General features: G+C 44.3%; 1 protein-coding gene across 6 annotated transcripts in view; it reads right to left on the reverse strand.

The window, feature by feature from the left end:
- Positions 1-8846: 8846 nt before the first annotated feature.
- Positions 8847-23741, reverse strand: part of CARMIL1 (capping protein regulator and myosin 1 linker 1) — a 198264-nt gene continuing 183369 nt past the window's right edge. For 4 of the 6 annotated variants that reach the window (XM_064506937.1, XM_026115610.2, XM_026115611.2 and 1 more), the window contains 5 exons: positions 22313-22391; positions 19166-19399; positions 16272-16406; positions 13409-13555; positions 8847-9900 (listed from right to left, as the gene is read on the reverse strand). In XM_064506937.1, the coding sequence (XP_064363007.1) occupies positions 9764-9900; positions 13409-13555; positions 16272-16406; positions 19166-19399; positions 22313-22391 (732 nt within the window). In that variant the 3' untranslated portion in view covers positions 8847-9763. The remainder of the gene's footprint in view (positions 9901-13408; positions 13556-16271; positions 16407-19165; positions 19400-22312; positions 22392-23741) is intronic. The other 2 variants (XM_064506940.1, XM_026115612.2) reach the window with 1 other exon arrangement.

The raw sequence follows: 23741 nt of genomic DNA on the forward strand, positions 1-23741 counted from the left end.
GAGACAACCATTAAACACTGAATATATGGGAGGCTTGAGAAAACAGATGGTCAGAGGAACTCTGCAAAAGATTCGGATGAATCCCAAAGTTATACCTTTGGCTCTTCAATAGCATAGGAGAATACCCAAACACCCTTCAAAAACCTCAGCACGTCGTCCCAAACCTGGATGACACTGAAGCCATGTGCAACAACATCAGTTAAACTATATTTGAGATGTAATTTTGCGTGGCTAAAATTGGTTTAGTCTTCTCCAGTGGGTTCAGGTTACTCAATAAAGCACGACTTGGGAAGTCCTAGAGTACACCTGAAGACTACTTTTGATTGCCTTTCCTCCTGCTGAGGGTCCACCTGCGGCAGTAGGACAACTTAGGGGGCAACGACTGGCCTGATGCAAGCCACCGAGCCCCAGTGCCGCCACGGCAAGGCTGCGCCAAGCGGGGGCTTGGAGGTCTTCCCCAGGTACCAGCTATATATGAAGTAGGGTTGCAGCTCACCCTGTGGGTCTGCAGGATATTGGGAGTGGCGGAGGACTTGGCCCTCCAGCCCTCTCCTATCCTACCCTTGCGGCTCAGTGGCAAAACGGCTAATGGCCACAGGCAGGATTAAAAAAACAGCTCGCAGCGAGTTTCACTGCTTCAGCAGCACATTTTTCAGGGTGCAACAAATTGAATTGTGGATTTACTGCCATTGCTATTAAAGCAGAAAAATGAATGTACCATCTGCTGCGTATACAGCTCACGTACCAAAGTCAGGTATTGTTCTGCCTTATTTCCTTAAAGGAATAAATACAAATTAAAGGAGTCTGCTAATTAAAAAAATAGGGAATGCTTTGGATTAAAAGACTTCTTCCTTCTACAGTACAGAACAGTCTCATTCTGGCTTTGCACTACGCAGTGGTGCTAGAAGCAGAGGATTTCAAATCCTTGTTTTGAAAAGCTGAAAAAGAAAAAAAAGGGGAGTTGAATTTTATCTTCAAAGCATCATATATTTCTAGAGATACATATTTTGAAAAACACACAACTTTTTTTTAAGTTCAGAAATGGCTATAAAGTAATAATATTTGACAGGATGATTTTTTGCATTAAGCCTTTATGATGGCAGATCATTAGTTCAGATGTTTCTTTTACTGGTTTATTTTCAGACTACAACAATTACACTCCAAAGGAAAAGAAATGTCTCTCTCTGTTTTTTATGTGGTTCAGGGTGTATAAAATAGGTTTTAAAAAGTGTAAAATAGGTATTTGCTAGTAAATGTGTTTTCTTTGTGATGCTCCTGAAAAACACAACCATTAATACTTTTGAGTAAAAATTTTGAATCTAGTTAAGTAAGGATCACTAGGTTGAGGAAATGAAAAAAATTATCCATGGTAACTCTTTGCTCCGGGTCCTTTTCAATGAACATGGTCTTGCCTCTGTCCATACGAGTCTCAGCTCTCCAGGACAGGAGTCCTGGCCTAGGATTCTTGCCCTTTTCTGGGCGTGTTGCTGCTAACACGCGATGCTCTTCACCTGCAGCCACCAGCTCTCCCTCCCAAAAGCCTGCCACGAGCATCCCCACAGGGAAACTCTTGTCTGCAAGAAGTGCCACAAATGCGCATCGACTTCAGTGGGATTTAGGCAAGTCTTGAATGAATGTGCTTCAGCGGGTGCCTTCCTGCTGGAAGCATTTCATGGCCATCTCCAGACCCTGCTGTGGCTTTGGGGACAGAAGCAATGCCGTACTATTTTGCCCATCCTAATAGCAAATGCCAAATAGCAATTTTTTCAAAGTAACAAGCAGAGTAAGTAGTATGTGGTCAAAACACAGGCTGAAGTAGTTTGTGGAAGGGATTAATCGAGCAACTGTAGATGGCAAAACACTCAAACATTCAGATCAGTAGCTAGTTTGCAAACAGGAAAAGGAGCAGCATCCAAACCCCTTGTTCTTTGGGCTGACTCTGACTCTTGATTTCCCACTTAGGTGTCTCCGTTACAAGAACTGGTGATAGAAATCAGCACCCGGATCTGAGGCACGACTTTGCCCCTCGCCTTTTCAGGAAAGAAGGCCAAGTCGACACAGATACTGAGTTATGAACAACGGTAGCTTTCCTCATCACATGGCCTCAGCCCCCCTCCGCTGTGCACCGGCAGCGGCTCTGCTGAAGGAGCCACTCGGCGCAGCTGGGGCTGTGGAGGGGGGCACCCAGTGCCACAGCCTGGCAAGGGCCTGCTGAGCATCGTGGGGAGCCAAACGCTGGGGGAGCAGATGAAAGAGGCTGAAAGGGGAACAAAGTCAAAATAACAGAGTCGGTGAATCGCCCTGCCATTAGCACAGAAGTCAATTAAGAGACAATTCTCTGCTGGAGAATAGAAACCCACACTTATTTTTTTCAAACCCATCCGCAGATGGGTACAAGCTGCTTATTAGCTGCAGATCCCAAACCCCATCTATGAACGCTGGTGCCCTCCTCCTTCCCTCTCCTCCCCCAGCAAACCTCCCTGTGTCACGGTGCTTCGTCCTTCCCCGCTCTCCCAGAGCCAGGCAGCCGTACCTGGCTAGTCCTGGGGTACTTAGGGGGTGGCTGGTTTGAACCCTGGTACTGACACATGTGATGACAGGACCACCCACCGCCCCATGGGATATCCCAGCTCAGGTCCCACCACAGCCGGGTTTTAGCCTTCCCCATGCAGCCCCCCAGCTGAGAGGCTCCAGTTCCTCGTGCTGGTCCCCATTTTGTACCAGCAGGCAGGATCCCAGGGCTGGTTTGGAGGGAGCAGCCTTCCCCTTCTTGCCCAGACACTGCGAGGAAGGGAGGAATCAGGACTCAGGCATCAGATGGGAAAGCTGGCCTCTGCCAGAGGCATTTCTGGGTCTTTGAAAAACCAAACAAAACCTAAGATGCTGTTTCCTGAAGCACCTGCTCAGACCACTCCTGTCTTGCTCGTGGGCCTTGCTCTGGGGGTCCCCGTCTTACCCCTGGCAGCGCAGAGCCAGGCGGCCCCCTCACACCTTGTCCTGAGAATTGCGCTGGCAGTGCCCCGAGGATGGCGGTCTGAAGCCAGGCCCCTCCCCGTGCCACCCTGTCCTCCAGCTTGGTCCTGCCTGCACTTCCTGAGCCTGCCATTGCCATGCTCAGTTCCCAGTGCGTATACGTAGCAAAGAGAGAAAAGATGATGTGCCCCCCGGGACCATGCTGATTTGTGTTACTTGGCCAGGGGCTGCAGTCTCAGTCATGGTTAATGCCATGCGTTGTTTCAGTCATCTGCTGGAATTTAATATTGTCTGAAGTAAGTGGATGCTGTCAACCATCCCTGTCGCTCTCCTTTACCTGCCTCTGGGCCTTTTCTGCTTAAGCAAATAGAAAGAGGCACTGCTGGACCAGTGTTTCTGAGCTGAGATTACAGAGTTAACTTTACTCCTTTGTTCAGCTAAAACTAATTGGATTTGCCTAGATAGCAGCCCCTCTCTTGCCTTCTCTGGCCAGTCTCAATCTAATTAAGATGGTCATTCTCGCATCTTCCTTGATTCAACTTCCTGGAAAAACAAAGGAAAAAAAATAACAGACTAAATGTTTGTGGCTGGGGTCATCACAAATTACTAGGGCAGCACGGCACAACTGCGTTAGAGAAAGGACCCTGTGAGGGAGCTGGGAGGAACTGCAGCAGCTCATCTCTGCTTTCCCAGCTGCATTTGTCAAATGCAGGCACTTGAAACCTGCATATAATGAAGCCCCAAGACAGCTGATGTGGGGTGTCGAAGATGACCCCTTTCTGCTTCCTTATGGACAGAATCACTTTCATGTCAGGCAGAGACTGCTCTCACATCGGCAGGAGCATCTTCTTTGGTTTGCTGCAGGATACAGCATGACAAATTAAGCTTAGCAATAGCACAGCCCTTGCAAGGACATCTCTAGAAAGTGCAATTTTCCCTTCATATGCTATGCAGAGACCCACATTTTGTTTTCTCTCTCTTTGAAAACTCAGGGGAGAGGGGGAACAGGTTTCACAGCTCATTTTTTCAGTGTTAATAAGCAGCCGATCACTGTTTCTGCAGTAATTCCTCTGCAGTACTCAGCATGAGAGGGTGTTTGCACTTCCCCAGGGCAGCAGCTGCCTCTGCCAGTGTCTCTCTAATGCAGACGGGGTAATGGAGGGTGGCTCTGCTCACAGAGGTGAGCTGGACACCAAGAATCAGCGACTTGCTCCAGGCTGCCCAGGGAGCCCTCACAAAGCAAGGACACACCTGGTTCCCACGCAGGCAAACGCCTTGTCTCAGGCACCAGCCTTTCCCTCACAATATATTGGCTGAGAACCAAAATTTCATCCTGAACATAGAGGAAAAACGCAGCCTCTTGTGCTGCAAACCTTGCTTTAAATTGGCAGAAAAAGAAGCCAATCTTTTCCCTCTTTTCTGCTTTTCTAACCTCCATACAAGGGGCCAGCACTCCAGCTGGCTGCAGGACGACCCTCCTCTGTGGCTGACTTTCTTTACCAGGTACCACGTGGTTTTAGTGCACAACCGCCTGCTGAAGCCAGCCCTGCTTAACTTCCACTTTCAGAAGCCCACAAGGAAAACACAGGCACCTTTAGCCTTTTGGCACTTCTTAAAATTACCCCAATTAAACAAATAGGCAAACTGACTAAAATAAACAACTAAAATAAACCATGGCCTTCAAATAAAATTACTACCTCTGGCACAAAACAGCCCCGTTACAACACAGCGTCATACAAGGGGAAGCCGAGGGCGAGCCTGCAGGTACAACGCTGCAGGCCAAGGCGTTCGTGAGTTTCCCACCCATTTCTGTGTCCCCAAGCATTAGGTGATGTGCTTCCCGCAGGGGTACCTCCTCTTTCTGTGGCCTGCTCTGGCTCCAGTCTGGATAGCGGGAGGGGAGCGTGGGACCAGAGGAGTCCCACCGCTGAGGCCACTGAAGCTTCAGCAAGTTGTCTGGGTGGGAAGGCTGCCCTTCAGAGTTAGGGAAGTCTCAGTTTTGCTAGCAGAAAAGAAGATTTTCACAGGCAATTATCAGTGCAGGGTTTTAACTTGCCTGCTTTAGTGAAGTGCGTTCATGGCTTTCAGGTCAGGAACCCCAGACTATTTTGCCATGCTGGTAGCTCTCATGTAGAAATAACTTACCCTAGTCTGTCTCTGTCAGTCCCCCTGGGAACGTGGTGGAGTCCAGGCTTAAGAGGGGTTGGAGCACTGGTCACTGGTGGAGGCTGTTATGGAAACTTGCTTGCCCTAGGGTTGGCAAGAGCCTCAGGGGTAGGAAGAGACATGAGGGAAAAACATCGGATTGCAGAAGTGTGATGTGCTAGGAGTGAGGAAGAAACCCACAAATGTGCCTAGCAGGACTTCATAGTCTGTTAAATCAGGGATGGGAAGATGGAGATAAGCTTAAGGCAGCATTTTACTATCATTAGCAGATGCAAGTGAAAGTTTATGCAACAGACTTAGGGTATTGTAATTATCTAGTGGGAAGTTTGTAATCCTTGAGCTGATGGCTGGCCTCAGAGACTCACTGGCAATGCCATTTAGGCATCTAAAGGTGTTTAGGGGGCTTTTAAAAGGAGACTATTTGAGCATAGAGAGGGCAGTATGGCCATGCATGTGCCTTGCTGGATGGCTGCCTGTGACCACAGAATCAAGATCAGTGGAAAGGAGCAAGAGCTGATGGCACTTGTAAATAATTTGGAGAATTGGTTTTGGCCATATCCTACATTTGAAGCAAAGAGAAGGTCGTTTCCCTGCATTTATATGTATCAATTTCCATTCACCCCATTTACAGACTCTTCCCTAAGACTGGAAAAGACTGCTCTGCTTTACAGGCTCACTAAAGTAAACAGTAGGACATGGCATTAAATGATAGTCCTTGGTCACTACCCACCTGTGCTCTATGTTTTAGTGATCCTCCGGGCCAGAACTGCAAAATAGAGGAACAGCGTCACTGTCTAAAACCTCTCCTCTGGCTTCAGCATAAGCAGAGGACAACCTTCAGCACAGGAGTTCAGCCACAGCCCACACCAGCGTTAGCACCCTTGCACACAGGAAAAATATCGAGGGATCTTAAACAACCACAAGATAAAAGCATTTTAATGGGAGCAGAGCTTTTCTGGTATTTTCTTAGAAAATATTTCTCAGTAGCTGCTTTCTGTGTGGCGGGAAAGAATAATTGTCCCCACATTAATCAAATAATAAGCACCACCACTCCCAGAGGCAGCAAGAGCTAGTGATGTGATGGCTTTCAGTTAAGTGCAGCGGGCCACACCGCGTTCAAGATTTGTGACTAATGGGCCACATTAATTCCTGAATCATCTCAGTTTGGTTTCATGGCTCTGCCAGTTCAAGGTAGGGATTTAAGATGGTTGCTGCTCTCCTCTTAAGAAGCAGATATTTACTGTTGCTACTGCACATCAGGGAATACTTTAAAACACTCAAAATCTATCATCCAGACATTAAGCTGCTTTAGTAGGGAGCGGGAAATAGGTCATAAAGATATGGTGTGGAGCTGTTCAAGTTTGTGCTTGAATCTGGCAGACAGCCACGGTCATTTTTCAGTACGTTTTAGACGGGAAGGTGCTCCTGTTGTACATGTCACTGATGAGATTCTTCAATGGCAACACATGAAAAAGATTTATGAGCAGAAAAGGCCAGGGCAGCTCTCGCAGAGGGCTTCATGAGCCTTTTTCCAAGACTGGATCAGACTGGTGCAGATCTGACTAGAGCTACTGATGCTAAGACCCCCTCGACGGCCAGCATTTCTACCTACCTGCTGGCTTTCCTCTCCGTACCGTGCCAACAAGGAGATTCTTGTGTCTCATTTCTTACACATCTCCACTCTTGCTTCCTCTCTGCCAGTTAATACAGATTTTTCTGTATTTAGTCTGTATTTTTTTTTTTTAACGTCACAAGTCATGCCCCAGCTGCCACCCCTCACTGCCACAGGCCCTGCCAGCGACCCCAGATAGCACACGCAATATATATACGGCCACCGTCTTGCCTGAGACTAGCTGATATTCAGGGATCAACCGACCTTGCCTGACATAATCCTTAACTGGAGTCTCTGAGCCCTTTCTGGCTCAGCGGTCAAACAGTGCAGCTCTGTGGCGATGGTCCCAGCTGAGGGACAAGATGACCAGCAGTGCAGGCATGGGCTGGTGACAACCCTGCAGTGCCTCCTGCTCCGACCTCTCCTCCTGCTGCTGGTGGGATGGCAGAAACTCTTCAAGTGTTCACGCTGCACCTGGTGTACCACCGTGTGGAAAACAGCATCTGAGGTATTCAAAAAATGCTACAAATGCCACATGAAAACAGGTAAACAGTACTCACTTTTCTTCAAAGTTACAGCTGGCTGACATTTCTGTCCAGCATCCACAGAGCTGCCATGGAATTCTGTTTTCAATCGAGCAATGAAACTACTAACTGTGGAGAAGGATGCCAAGAAATAAAAATTAACCCCCATCCCCACCCCCAAATATGTACACACAGGTATGCGCGCGCGCACACACACACACACACACACACAGAGTCTCCAAGAGCTTGCTAGCAAGTCATTTCTCCACCATTCAGCTTGTCCACAACACAACTGATGTCTGAGATGAAGAGCAGAAACGCTTTATGTAACTAATAAAGAAAAACACTGCTGTCTAATGAAATCTTCACACTACAGCAGTCAACTGTTACAGTACTACACTTTTTCTTCTAACACATCAGCGCAAACACACACTACTTCTACATCACTTCAGAAATCCTTGTCACTGGTTCACTAGCACTAGGGTGATACGTACATGCTATTGCCATGCTGTCTCATGGTGGGAACAGATTCCACCCCCTCCCTAGTACAATACTTCAAATAACTGGTGAGAAGGACATCGAGCAAAAAAATAACAGAAATTCTCAGCAGTTGGAAGTCTGTATATTTTTTTTTATTTATAGATAATGCCACAAACCTTGCTGTTAATTTTCTTCAATTCATAAAGCCAACACATCAGGCAACCCTTCGTGAATACTTATACTTCCTCACATATTTGTCTTCTCCACATTGTAATTGGAATTGAAATTGCAAGGGATTATTTGCGAGTGGATTACTTTACTTTTCTAATAGAAGTATTTCAACTTCTCCTCTGCCATTTGCCTTTTTGTCTCACCTATGTCCAATAAATAAAGAACACATGAAAATGAATACATCTCTTAGGTTCAGTGATTTTTAGGTGAGTGCAGAGTTTCAAAACAATGCAAACCCCACAAAACATATGTATGAAACAAACTTTAGGACCTGTTTTCCACAGCTTAGTTTGTTACTTTTGAGATTTAAATCTCTGCAAACTGCTCCTAAAGGTTCTGGTATAAAGGCTACTGTTTTGATTTAGCAGCCTTTTATCCCCACTTTGCACTAGTGAATGACTACAACAGCAGAAGTGGCAACAGAGAGTAAGTTCACTGGGAATAGAAAAGAGAGTTCCTTTGATTGATAGGTGTCTGAGCATTTTTTACCCATGCCAGAAGCCACAACGAGGTCAGGACAATTGCTCTTGGGAGAGAGTTACTCAAGCAGTGAGCCCCTGGTGGGACTCTGTCCTATGTAACCAAAATGCAGAATTTAGATTAACAGGTGGTTTTGCTTTACGTTAAGGCTTCTTTGCTGAAGATCACAAGGGAAGAGGTTAACAAAGAGATCTTCTTTCAGTAATTTATAAAGATGATGTACGTGTCCCCTTCAACATGAACAGGCTTTTTACTACAATCAGAAAAAAGTTGTGTTTTTTGTCTTAACCGTACGCTTTGTCTATGCGACACAATAGCATCATTCGAACAGCAGACACTGACAGAGCAGAAATAGAACTATAGCTAAAAACAAAGACTAGTTTCAGTTGTAAAATCATTTTTATTGTTACAAATATACGTATGAATAAAATCCCTTCAACCTGTAACATCAGTGGGTATCTGTGAAATTTGCGCTCCCTCCCCCAAAAGCAGAAATGTTTTTACAGATGTCAAACTATTTTTCTTGTAGAATTACACATTGAAAGGAAGCTAATATGCAGACAGAACTGAAGAAGGCCTCTAGAAAACACCAATATTAATAAAATTTCAATTGTCCTCATTCCAATCAACTATATACATTAATATATGAATGTGGAAGCATAACAAGATTATATGTCATTCAAATCCTTCTCTGTTGTGCTTTTTGACAGTACACAAATGTAAGCGTTGGAGTTTTATGTACAGTACAATAACAGGAAGAAAGAAGCTCCCTATGGGAGAATGTAAAAACCATACCCAAGCATTTAATATATATAATCTATACAAATTATTTTATTAGTGTGCTCTTTTAATATAATTACAATGTGCAATTGCATACCGCAAGAATATATTTATAGGTAAGTCACGTGCAGATTTGACACATTTACATTCAGCAGTACAACACATTTCCTGCTGTACAGTGTATTAGTGTAAGACAGTGTCCAGTTAATTAGCTTTGCTTTCTAAATGCCCTAACGCAGGGCATTCTTTGTAGCTGCTTCAGAGAAATTCAAGTAGAATACATGAGAGAATTGCTTGCTTTAGCAAAGGCATGGAAAGGAATGTCTGAATTGTACAGAATAGAAATTAAAAACCAAATCAATGCCAACTGATTGTACAAGTATATCGTGATCAGAATACCAGGTTTTCTGCATGGAGATGTACCTGTGGTGAAAGAGCAGCTGGTAAGAAGGGCTGTTGATTGCTGTACCCTGATAGTTATAAAAGCTCTTGCACTACGAAGCACTTGTACCGACAGCTAAACAAAAATAAAATCTTTATCTGCTTCTTCTCCAGAGTCACTGGACTTGCTTCCCTGATGGCCATCTTTACTCAAGGACCTCTGTTTCAGCTCCTGGAACTCATGGGGCTGTTGCCCAGGGCTTCTTTTTGCAGCTGTATAAAATACAGAAACAGGTCTTATTAACGATGTTAGAGGCAGCAGGGAGGGGGAGTCACCTGTGCACACGGGGCCTGCTCCTGCTCCCACTGAAATCATGGGCACTCGTGGGAGTAGCGCAGGTCCACCAGTTATTCGACCCACAAAAAGGTGAGAGAGAGAGAGAGAGAGAGAGAGAGAGAGAGAGAGAGAGAGAGAGAGAGAGAGAGAGAAGCAAAAAGTTTGCTCAGACTTCATTCCTCTGCTGGCTGGCAAGCAGATGACCCTGAAATACGAGACAGGGTACTTTGCTGTGACGCGCACATACATTACAATCAGCAAAGGCTTAGAGACTTTCTTCTCCATCTAAAAACGCGTTAGCTAAACAGTGCTTCAAAAGCAAACCGGCGTTCTTTTCCCCAGTTCAGACAGGTTATGCACGGCGTATGCAGGGCTGCTTGGTAACTCCGTCGGCCCTCCTCGGCTCTGCGGCTTGCACCCTGTGTGGGCCTGTCTCTAGTGGGATGCCGCCTTGACAGCCGCGCCGAGCTGAGGACAGGCCTCGGCACCCGGGTCACCCCTGCCACGGCCCCCTGCTCGGCCCTCGTGCCCCTCCCGCGCGGAGCCCCACTCGGAGAAAGCCGGCAGGTACAACCACTTGCCAAAATTTAACAGTGAACAGCACCCATTCTGCTTGCCCAGCACACTAATGTCTCAGCAAGGGCTTCAGCCAAGACCTCTACACTTTGGAATACAATCTCAAGGAAAGGAAGGTTTTAAAAGCTTGTGGAGACTTCTGATCTCATCATTGGTCTAAAATTGCTATGAAAACAAGAGAGTTTTATTACGCCCTTCAGTGGTAGTGAAGTTAGGCAAGGGTTGATAGCTTTAGAAATCTCACACGTCCAACTGAAATGAACCTTTAAACACACAGTCGGCCTCAAAAGTCACCTTGTTGAAAGTCATTCCTTTCCTCCACATGGAATTAAACACAACAGTTACAAGACCTTATTTGCTCCTCCCTTTTGAGCTCCCAAGCCTGCCTTTGGCTAACACTGACCCTCATGGCCATTACGCTTGCACATACCACTTTTAACGAGGCGACGTCGGCCAGCATGGCTATGAAGCACCACCTTCCCCTTCCCGCATACCTAGAGCCTCCCCGCATGAGGCTGCCGGCCCCGTGCACCACCCTGACCCCACTCACAGCAGGGGCAGACAAGCAGCAGGGCACTGACACATCCTTCCTGCGCTGCTGCACACCGGCTGCCCATACCCAGCGCTGCCGCACCGCCCCAACACGTGCTGCGGCAGCGAGTGGGCTGCCGGGCCATTTGCGATGGGAACATCGGAGGAAGAAACCCCCTGCCCGGGCAGGATGCCATGTGGCAAAACACCATCCCCAGCCCTCCCCAAGGGCCGTCCCTGCCGTGGCGCTTGCCCTCGAGAGGCACCCGGGGCAGAGCCGAGCAACAGTGCCTTTCCGCAGCCTTCCCGGCCCTTCGCCTTCTGAGCCCCCGTGGGAGCAGCTGAGCCCCCAGCTGGGCCTCAAGCCCGTTTTAAACGATGCCAGGCTGCTACGTCTGCCAGGAATGCTGAAAATGCAGAGAGGAATCTGGAGGGAGCTGTTGTTGCAGAGTGGCTCCGGGAAGCTCAGCAGGGATAGTCCCCCTGCTGCTGGGAAGGCCTGAAGGGGGACCGCTACAACTCCCATGGCAGTGGCGACGTGTATTGACAGGCCATTAAATACGCTGTGCCGATGTGCCAAAAATCTCTGCTCGGTTTGTATTTGGCACAGACCTTTCCAGCTCTGGGTCTCTAGCGTGATGAAGGCAGAAAGGATGCATCCAGCCTGCATCTTGCAGAGAGCCGCCTCTGCTCACGCGGCACCCTGCCCACCCAGATAGCTCACTCGACTCCAAAACACCAGCTCCCTCATTTGTGCTAGCCAAAATATGCAAAGAAATGAGCCAGTAATTACACAATCGCTGCATGCTTATCACTGCTTTGCAAGTGGGGAAAGCAGAGGAAAGGTTTTGAGAAAGTTTTTAAAGCTTTTCAATGGAATTTGACAGAATCAAGATGCCTAAATTTAGTAAAATATTAGGCATTCTCACCTTGCCAAATTCCACTGCTTTTCAAAGAAATAAGTGTCTGAAAGTTTTTAAGTCACTTTTGACTATTACACCTCCAAGCAACTACAAAGGCATTGTACATGTATCCATTCACTCTTCAGACAAAGCCCAAAACACATGTGACCTGACATAACAAGATGGGTAGTTTACCTGAAAGGATGCTGAAAAATAAATCAAATATTTAAACACTCATACTGCAAATAAGGTCTATGCCAGGACAGCTCATCCTTGCTTGTGTGCTGCTTCCAGAAAACCACACACAAGGGTAACTTCTGCATAGATCTGACTGCAGCATCTCAGCTTTTGAAACTTACTGTATCAGAGAGACACCTCAGAATGAGCTAACATAAAATAAACTGATTATGATGGTGAGGCGAGACCCCAGATTTGGGTGGGCTAAGCTTGATTCTACAACACAAAAAGAAAATCATTTTACATGTTTTGGGCTGGGGATAGAAAGGGGCAGATGAGATGTTTCTTTCCTTTTCCTTAAGGAAATAGTACAAATGGCGGAAAACCTACAGAACGGATACACAATCTATCATAAATAGGAAAACTGTAGGTACATGCAATTGCATAGGATGTTCAAATACCTCATTAATATATTTCAGAAAAAAAGTCATTTTAAATCACTGTTTAAACAAACTAGTTAAGAGGTAAAGAGAAGCATGGAAACAGGTACCATTTTGAGAACAGGAATTTTTATATTTTAAAAATGCATGTTTCAATCAAGTGTTCATATAGTTTACTGAGTGAGTTCACCATAAGTCAAAGCTGCTCTTCAAGAAGTGCAGCTTAACCATGCGGCAGAATCTCTGAAGTACTGGGGTTTTTTTTGTTTATGTCAGCTTAAGAGCAAAGTACTATGTCGAAATATGCTTATTTATCCAGTTCTCAAATGACTGTGTAAAGTGATGTACTGAAACTGGCACTAACAATAACCAGACCAAAATGTTTTGAAGTGCTTCAGTGCATGCATCTTAAAAAGGAAAGGTACATATGCACATAAAGCAGCAGAGAGTCTCTACCTGGGGCCTACTTGCATGGTGTGCACCACTGTTATTGTAATGAGCCATATCGGTTTATGATGAGCAGTGCTTTGCACTTGCATAGCCCTCCTCGCCAGAGGGCCCCAAGTGCTATTCAGTATTGTTCAGTGGTGTTGGCATGAAGGAACAACACACACACATTTTTTTTTTTGCAAAGTTTTTCAAGCCACATATTTTTCTTGGGGCAGAAAGATGCTGGGCACCCCTTGAGATTTTTACCTTTCTCATAGTCCCATGGCCAACCAGCACTCTTTTGTGGCTTCTCTATTACTGTGTCCTAATGACTGTTAGTGCCAGTTGTCAAGCACTTGCATTGAAAAATGAAAATGGAAACTTCTAACCAGAAGTTGGCTGTGCCTTCCTCTGCCCAAGCACATGAGCTTCCTCTTCTGCACTGGCAGAATACTGCCCCGAAGTGGTTTTCACTCCACCAGACGGCATGTCACAGCCATGATCGGAATCTCTTTTTTGACAATCTCCTGTTTGTTCTAGCAGGGAAAAGGATTCATTTATTCCCCTAAGATGTTCTGTAGGCCCACATTTGGAAAGTAGTTAATAATACAAATAATTTTATTTATCCACCCCACTTAATCAACCGCTCAAAAAATAGTAGTCAATATGCTAGATACTTGCTTAAATTTAGTCTGGACATTTGCATATGTTGGTACATGCAGCCCAATCTTACAGATATGCTGTGTAAAGAGGTGTCTTTTGAGATTGTCCCACATACTGCAGTTACACTCATTAACATAAAGCAATTTTATAATCAAGTATCATCTAATTTGCAGCTTGCTTTTGCAGTAAATATAATCATGTTTACTAACCAACAGCTTAAGCGGATTTGCAGTGATTTACCAGTTGCAGAAATAAATTGAGCACACTGGTCTGAAAGGAAGCACAAAGCAAGGAAAGAGGAATGACTGAATGAGGAAGTAGAGTAGTAATAAGTGAAAAGGATAACTTGATAAAGAATAGAAACTAAAAAAAAAGGCAAAAAAAAGCAGAATTTACTCTTTCCCAAGTAATATTATGCAAAGGACAGCAGCTCTGTAAGGCCCAGAAACCCTATTTCTGCCATTCCAAGCTTTAATTGAATAAAATTCCCACAGTGCAATGGAACAACAATTAATAAAACATGCATTTTGCCAAGTGTTTTGTGAAGGCAAGGACTAAGGGAGCAAGGATTGAGGAAAGCAGTGTCTGACCCCCTTTTTAAAAAGAAAATGAACCAATTGTGCCTCTCCTCATTTGACAACAGCCAACTGTAAAAACTTGTCAAATCTCTCCTGTGTGCTGGAGACTGCTATTATACGAAAGGATTGTGGTTATGATCCCATATTCCCTGCTTCTCCTGTATGCCTCCTCTCATGATGGGGAGATGGAAAATGTTTCTGCAGCACACAAACAGTGAGGTTAACCCCATGTTAAAATGCAACTGTAACAAGTCCCACTATATTGTATATCTCTAGTTAAGTAGGAAGAAGCTCTCTTGCAGTGTCTGGTGAAAAACTGGCCAAAAAACAAGCAGTTTAAGTATTTATCAGACAGCAATTGGATCAGTCTGTTGTGGCAAGAGCCTTTGATTGTATCCATTCTCAACATGATGGCACCGAGAGTTTGGAGAGACTGGTCCCTAAACTGTGGCCCAGTTGACCTGTCTCATCAGAGGCCCTGATAAGACTAAAAGCAGGAGAAAAAACAGGCTCTGTTCTTCCTTGCTGCCTAATGACACAGCTGCAAGGAGCCACTTTAACGCTGGTGCCATTAGAGGACCCTGGAAATGAGCCACAGATTGCTGCAGTTTCTGGCAGCATGGACTGTCCAAATCCTCAGCCTATTCTAGCTACAGGAGAAGTCCTTGGGTGTGCCATTTCCTGCTAGCTTTACATAAACTTAGTGCGACTGTAGTTGTTCTGCTGAAGCACCTTTATACCAGAACAGCAGCCCAACAGCATTGTACAGATGGCTGAACTGAGAGCCAAACACCTGCAGACAGATACCCCACAGGTACTGACATTCTGTCACCAAACTGCAGCCACCAAAGCTAAAAGTTTCCAACAAGAACAGCAGCAGCCAGATTTTGTGATAACTTATTTCAACAAGTATATGGTAGTTGTGGGAGAGCAAGAGAGAAACTTCTCCGAGTCTATCTGCAGACCATCCTGCTTTGGGGACGGCTTTGCCCCTCCTCTCATCTAGAGTGCTATGGCGGGTTCCATGGGCAGTGCAGCTGCTCAGTCTCCACAACCCAGCGCTGCATATCTGCCCTGCCTCATCTGCCCCAATTCCATAACTCTGAAAAACTGCTAGCAGAGTGTGCAAGGGGACCCCTTTGTCTTACAGCTTAAGTGACTTCTGCAGTGCGTATGTGATGGACGTCACCTCGGGATGGAAATGGGGTTCACTGCCTTTCTTAAGGGGGGGGGTCCAAGAAAGGAAGAGGTCTCATCACTAGATCTCTAAACCATTTCCAAGGTTCTCATTTGTGCCAGCTAATACCATGTTGAGCAAGACTTCTGTGACTACTTCTCGCTATATTCAAGGCTTTTGGAAGAAGCCTTAGCTCTTCTAAGATATAATTGCAGTCTAGGAAATGCATCAGCAAAAGTAGAAACTCAGAGCACATACAAAAAGCAGCAAAGAGAAGGCAGCAGTCTACAATTGCTTGTGTGTAAAAGGTAGCAAGCCCTGCCCTGGCAGAGAAAGACACATTGCCCACGTCTGAAGTAAGCATGGTCCCATGCATCAATGCCACAGAAAGGAGGAATACAAACAGAGCAAAAGGCTGGCTGCAGTGAACAAGGTCATGGCTGCTCCCCCACAAATTTCGTGATCCAGGGAGCTGCATTCCACATTAGCATGTGTGGCCAATACCAAGCAGCATCTTGATTTGGGCTGAACTAAAACACAGTCCACATAACACAAGAGTCCCTTAATAGTTTAGACAGTTATGACTATCACTGTAAAACAGTTACACTATTAATAACTTGAGATTTATCTTATTTCACATGGTTTGACCAAAGGAAGAGAAAATAGCACCAACCCAGGGGGTGATCAGCTACCTTTTCCTTGCTATTTCTTCATCAAAATAAATTACCTTCTTCCCTCCCAAGTGAAAACAAAGAAATCAGGGAACAATGGCACACTGATTTCTAGTAGAAGACAAGCATGCTAGAACAACAGTTATACCAACAGGTATCTTACCTTCTTGAGAAAATGATCTGATCGTGGGGCTGCTCTGACCATCCTTTTCTTTATCAGAAGGAACTTTCTTTAGCACAGGTGGAAGCAGGGCAACTTTTGGGGAACCGGGGCCAGAGGGAGACTCTGGAGCATCCTCTGTAGAGTACCATAAACAAAAAGGAGAGAAGTTATGTCTCTGCTGTAGCTCACACAAATGCCGGCTGTACAATGGGCTGAACCCCAACACAATGCACAATCAAGAAACAGCTAGAATCTGTGGCAAAAAAGAGGAATTCAGGAGTTTCCACGATGTTAACAAAACACACGATGGCCTTCAATTCAAGTGAAGGAATTTTACTAGCCAAAGCAGAAGTCTGAATTTCAGCATTTAAATGTGTTCTGCTTTCATAGCACAAATAAAAATCCGATGGGATCAACTTCAATTTTCTGTAGAATAGAAGCATGCAATTCATTAACAGCTGAAAAATATTTTGAATAACTTTTGGGAAATATTTGTCCCATTCATACTTTTATTGTCCTGAAACATAATGAACTGATCAAGTTAGATGTCATACTTCACAGTTATAAGGCATAAAAATGAAAAAGTGAAACAATTTTTTTAAGTAGTCTACAGAGTTCTACACTTCCAGATACGAATTATCAGTAGGTAGCATGATAGCATCTGCAAGGTTTTTCTAAACAGGAAAAAATAACTTATCCTCTGGACTTTGAGGAAATCTGGAATTTAAATTTAAATCTGTAGTTAAAACCATCTAGACATCTTACCTTGTTTCTCTAAAAGGCTGGATGCATATTATTTCACTATCATCTTTACAGTCCTCACAGGACGACTTTTTCAGTCTTACAGTAGATAGCCTTCATTTGGATGGCAGAGAAGTACAACTACAATGGATTACTTAAACTGCTTGTAATGTTTGCCTCTCAAGTTACGCCCAAGCAATTACATACGTATGCAACAGAGGAACTAGGAAGATATGCCAGCACTGACAGAACTAAAAAAAAAAAAAAGGAACTCAGAATATCAACTAATATATACTGCATATCTGGAACATGAGTTAACTCAAATGCATCCTGGAAATGACCAGGAATTTATCTAACCGTTGAGGGGCCACCACAAAGAAGTCAATCATTTCACACTCTGCAAAGGGAAGAGATAACCTTCCAAACAGCTCGGTCTGAATGGATACACTAATTCTCAGAACTTTCCCAGTGCAACTAGCATGCATGTCACATACACGTCAAAAGTGTGTAGAAGCCTGGTATCAACATATGCATAGGCACAGTGCCTGGCAAACACAGCCATGGGGTTTCTGAACCAAAGTTGATGTATCACACGCTTCGCTGAGGAACCACTTTTGGTCTCTGACAATCTGGGGACATCTGAGCTGTGCTCCCTTGCCCTCAGATTACTTAGCGAAAGTTTCCTACCATTCGTTCAGCCATACCATTGGAAACGACGATGGGAGCAGGAGTGTAAATACGACTGTTGCTTGGTTTCATCACATTGCCTGGATGTGCTTAGCCAGCAGGTTGATAGAAGTACTAGGATAGGAATTAGACTGCAACAGAGACAGTGCTGCTTTTATCTACCACCTGGCCTACTGCTAGTAAATATTAATTACTCTCTATATTAAGCCTGCAGTATGTTTCCTCTGCAGGAAATAAGGGCTGGCAGAAACAGATAGCTCGGGTCTTTCTGATACATCGGATTTTGAGATAAAGTATGTTCTATTTTGTATATCAAACAATGCCAAATAGGCCACACTTTCCTATTGTATTCATCTTCAGGGGCATCTTCCTCAACACCACTCTTATTTTCATAGCCATTTGTAAAATCACCAACAAAATATATTTAAACTCATCTAAAGTCTGAAGGTTATTCTGTACTTGAAATAGAAAATGACATTTTATCCACTAGTGTGCAGAGACAGACTAAGTAATGCGCAGGTACACATCAACAGCAGGGAAGAGACTGTAACCTCCCTCCATAAATGGCATCTTTCTAAACTCAACAGTGTGTATGGGGAAGCCTAAGGGTGTGAGAGCTGTTACAACTGCCTGCACTCACATTTTGCAGCCATTAGCAATTAATAAGCTGTACATTTGTCATAGCTGCTGGGGGAGTCTGTAACTAGCTTCTAATTTTTTTCAGTTGTAATGGCTATACTACAGAAGGCATATATATAATAGGAAGTGGGGGTTATGACAATGTCCAATTAAATAATGGGCAGGAAAACATACAGGGGATCTGCTGAAACCCTTCACACTACAGGAAATCTTGAGAAAATACCTGAGCAGCAGGTTAGGACACAGCAGAAGTTAATAGTCATTCCACTGGTAGCCTTGCAGGGTTATAATTGCACAGTTACTAATATTTCCAATAAAAAAGCAATAAGGAAAGTAACACAGGGAAACAGAGGGAAGAAGGAGTGAAAAACAATTGGTTTGTATAAATTATTAAGGATAACAGGCATTTGCTCAAGGGGCTAAGGGGCAGTCTGCGAGAAAACCCCCAAGGACTCTTGTATTTAGGGTCAGGAGTTTAGAGAAAATAGTTTTGTTGGCACTGCCACAACCATCCTGAAACAGATCTCTAGGCTGTGTTGTTTTATGAGGGCAGGTTAGCTTAAAACAGCTCTGCCACTGCTTCCGTTGCTTCTCCTCAGAGTTCACTATTACAAATCGCCAATTAAATCATTCAAATCAGCCTGTTTGAACTGGGGCAGGAGGAGCTGGAAAGAGAGCAAGTCAAGAGCAAGTGACTGGAGAACCTGTCCCTCTTCACATTTCACTTCAGTTCAGGATTGGGCCATGGGCATCCTCTTCATAGTCCACACAAACTCGCCTCAGAAGTACCCTGCCAAGGACAAGCAAAGCCCAGAAGAGCTGCTCACCAGTGCGAGAGGCGGAGCGCGGTTTCTGTGGAACCGTGGGTCGTCCTGCCAGGCTGGGCTTTGATGACTGCAGTGGGGGTTTGGGGCTGGTAGGTGTATTGGAAGAACTTCTTGCCTTTGCGCCAGCTTCTGCCTTTGGTTCAGCTTTTGCATTTTTTTCTGATGATGCTGAGATGGAGTCACCTTTACTCGAGATAAACCGGTTCTCTGGAAGGGTCTGCTGGAGTTTAGGCACTAAAATAAATAAATACATAAAATAAAATCTCCTGCAATGGAGAAGACACAGTGTACAGGTACTTGCATGTGGAAAACTCCATCATCAGTCCATGTACACACATACAGCAGCAAAGCAGTGATAAGAGGACTCTTAATATTTCATACACAAAATCACTGCAACAAAAGCATCTAAAGCCATCAATTCTTACACATGCTAAACTCCATAATTCTTTTGCCTCAAAGGCTACGACTTCTCCACCCTTTTTAATACATCTGGAGTGATGGCTGACTGGACCTTATTCTCCCTTCAGATTTCTGGAAGCAGATGGTATGGCCTACCTGCTGAGAAAGCAGCAATGCATCAGTAGAAAAGTCAGCTTTTGGCTGTTTTGTGCCTCAACAGACAAAAGGTTGGCTGTCCAAGATCAACAGAGAAATCCTGGCCCAGAAAAGAAATCCTGAACGGTTGATCAGCATGCTACATCTTGTTATTTGTTGCTTTTAGCAAGCTCTAAAACAGATTTTGAAACTTAGCAGAGAACAAAATATTCTTTAGGCAATATTTTGATTTATATAATAACACTATATATGGACTATGGCTTTCACACATTAGCAAGTTAATCAACATATTTATTATTTTCACCTAAAACTACATTTGCTTCCAAAGAATAATTCAAACAGTTACAACCAGCTGTGCTAGTTTGTAGAAAGCCTGCTGGATGCTAGGTTGCAAACAAGCAAAGCGCCTGCCCTACTTTCCTACTTTACAGCCTAGAGAAGGATGAAAGCTTATACACAGCAGGTAGGACGATCCTGGAACTCATATGGAGCTCAGGACTTTCAACAATCATTGCGTCTTTATTCTCAGTGTAGAATTCTAGACTCACCAGAATACAGGCTGATTGCCTTGGTACCTGGCAAAGCCAAGTTACATGCTCACAGATGCTGACTTGACCTACCTACGTGGTATTCCCATTCAGGAATCCGACTCATTGCAAAAGCGCTGAGCACAGACATTTTACTTGCAATGTGAGGGGTATGTTGATATAGTTAGTTGCAAGCCAATCTCCAGCATGTTTTTTTCCATCTTATGCAGTTGTTTTTCAGCCCTACTGGAGTTAAACTGTAGCTAACCATAAAAAGTTGTGTGGTGCATATATATTTGTGCAAGGGGATAAGAGGCAGAAATTGTGTCTGTGTGCATGCAGTAAAATTTTGCACTGCAGGCAAAACAGCAGGTTGCTTTCCCCACCTGTGTGTGTGTGTGTGTGTGTGTGTGTGTGTGTATGCACATGTGTGTGTGGGTGCGCTCCTGCACACATACAAAATAGTGGGCAATATCCAGACATGAAGCAAGGGATAAAACTCCCCTTTATTCTCCCTCTGAAACATCATCTATAGTTTTTCTAGCAACATCCAGCAATTTTCCATTAACTTTCTTGCCTTTCTAACCTCAGGCCTGCTAAAATTATTAGAAGACAGTACGTTAAAATAAATTAACCCAAAACAAAGACAAACTGTAGTCACAACAGCAAAGAGCAGCCTGAGGGAGCTCTCAAGCAATGGTAGTAGAAAAAACTTGACAGCTGGAAGCCAGAAAGAAGTGGCACACACATTGCAGTGAGGTAGGGGTGAAATGTGTCATACACAGTGAAAAGGACCAAAGAAAAATTAGGGTCAGACACCCACAGCTAGTCTAATGCCCAGAGCATATACTCATTTTGCTCCTTTGACTTTAGGTTGACATTATTAGGAGATATATCTATTATAGTACACAAGGTCCTCCTCAAAAGATTAGCAGACTAATTTAAAAGTGCTGATTAATAGAGTCTGTTTGAGTAGACTGTCTGTATGCTGCCTTTTAAATCACGCTTTAGAAAGGTTTTAAAAATTCAAAATGGATTTCTGAAGTGACTGCTCAACCAAGATGCTCCCTTTTGGGCTTAAATTTGAGCCTTGCTTTTCAGCCCTACTTCTGTATGTTTTGGCAACCCTATGTGCCATGCTTGCAGGACACCTAGCACCACTGTTAAGAAATTAGAACTGGATTTCCTACTTTAACTCACTTTCAGTCTTTCAGTGCACCCATGGCGCACAAAAACTATCAGAATTGAATCCACTTTGACGACTTCACCGGCCTGTCCCAAAAGTGCATATGCACAGAGATCAGCTTCTCCTCTTGTACCATAGACAGCTGCATTTCAGGCATGTCCATTTTAGGACCCAGGACTACAGCCTGAAAAGGACCCCCCGGCTAGTGCTCAGCAGGACTAGCTGCAGAGTGAATCAGTGCCTCAAGCAAAGCAAGCCTGGACTCTGCTTCGTGGGGCCTCGAGAGCTGCTTTGTGCCCGTGTGCACAGCGTCCCAGACCTCTGCAGCTTTGCAGACAGCCCTGGCTTCAGTCAAGCTGGCTGAACACCAGGAAGAACAAGCTGCCATGTCTGATACACCTGTTCTAACAGCTGAAAGCCAGGACTGCTCAAGCTGGTACCTGCACTGGCTACTATAAACCTCACAAACTGTCATGTTTCGGTCTTCTTCAGGTATATTCAGGAATCTCACTTCTCTCTATGCAGGCAGCTTTGCTGGCTCCTGGGTTCTTCTTCAGCTTTACTGACTCTGTTACAAGGCAGCACCCTTTCGAGGCAGCCACAGGCACGTTAACCAAGTACTTGTCCTCCTCTGCAACACGGAGCACAAGAATAAAGCAACCAGCCATCAGCTCAGCCCCAGAGCTGACTACATGAGAAGTGTTGTCAAATCCAGGAAAAAGCACACTTCTTTCTAATCCCTTTCAATTAGCGTAAGCTCATATTTTGCTTAAGAAATCATAAGCACACAATTTAGAGAAGGGAGGAAAGGCTGATTTTGAGGTTAGGCATGTTGCATTTTCTAGAAAGAGTTTATACAGGAAAGGCAAACAACTGTACCTGTACCACTTCCATCCAGTCGTTCTGAGCTCACCGCTGTGTCGTAAGAGTCTCTGGGAGTTATGTCATTCCCAAGTTTCTGAAAGAGTGAGAAAAGTCATCATATTAATAATCTATAATTAATGCAATTCAGTGGTTCTGTTCACGAAAAAGCTCCAATTCAGAAACCATAAGGCAGAGAAAGCAGTGCTGGTAATGAATGCTGGATGCACTTCCTTGTTTCTCTTCTGTGTCTTGGAAATCTAAGCATGAAGAAAACCACACTGATTTGGTGACTAATGCTGCCACGTGTTGAGCAGAGCTGCAACGATGCTGTGCCTCCTAACTGACAAGCCTGCTAATGTGCAGGAGTTTAAATTAAAGGTTCAAGTTGGAAACTGTATCTTCTCCAAAGATAGTTCCATATTTAAATGACTTGGGGTTCAGGTTAAAAAAAAAAGAAAAAAGAAAAGTCTTTTCTTGACGATCTAGATTTTGAATGTAAAACTGCTGAATGGATTTTATGCTCTTCCACAAACGAGCTAACTGTAATTTAGATAAGCTCACAACTCCAGAAGCATCAGTGCCTACCTATTTACAGGATTTCTTTAAAAACAAAGAAGTCCTTATTATAGAGGAAAAGGTGTTTAAAGCTACACATCACACGGGCTGTTGGATGCTGAACACCTCTAAAAAGGTGGCCTCTTACTTATGTGCTGATGCATTGGTTGATTTTTCTAATCTTAAGAACAGCTTTTCTAACATCTTGGCCTCAGGAGAAGGTGCAAAGACTTATCCTATCACAGCTCTAGTCTATGTAAGCTAAAATCTGCATATTCACTAACAGAAGTGTATATATGCAGTTTATATATTTACAAAAGAACCAGGCTCTGCTCCTTTTATTATCTTGACTGCTATCAAAGCTTAATCAGAGAGACAAAAGGGCAAATGCAAAAAGTGCATAGAAATAAGGGTAGGCTAAACTGTAACAGGAAGCCTTACACAGGTGAGGCTAGGCAATAAAGTGAGATTTTTTTGAAGCTGAAAGAGGGGGGAGAGAGAATTTTTGCATGCAGCTTCAATCTTAATCTATTTCAAGACAGGTATTTAATATGAGAAAACAAGCAAATGACTTGTGCTCATGAGCACTGCACTTGGTTCTATACTCATGCACACACTCTTCTACCATGTTGACACGTTCAGGACACTGCTATTACTGCTCCAGCACCAGCTTTCTTTGACTTGCGCCACACTTTGACTGTCTGACAGTGTTGAGAAGTCTCCACCATGTGCCACGCAGCATATGCCAAACAGAACTGCTGCCCTTTGGAGCTCACAAGCTAAAAGACTCCTGGATAAAACAGGCAGATAAACACTAGACAGATAGGAGATGCAGGAAGGAAGAGAACGGTCACAGCATGAGAAGCACATACTAACTACCTAAAAAAAT

The sequence above is a fragment of the Dromaius novaehollandiae genome, chromosome 2 (assembly GCF_036370855.1).
Source record: "Dromaius novaehollandiae isolate bDroNov1 chromosome 2, bDroNov1.hap1, whole genome shotgun sequence".
Lineage (NCBI taxonomy): Eukaryota > Metazoa > Chordata > Aves > Casuariiformes > Dromaiidae > Dromaius > Dromaius novaehollandiae.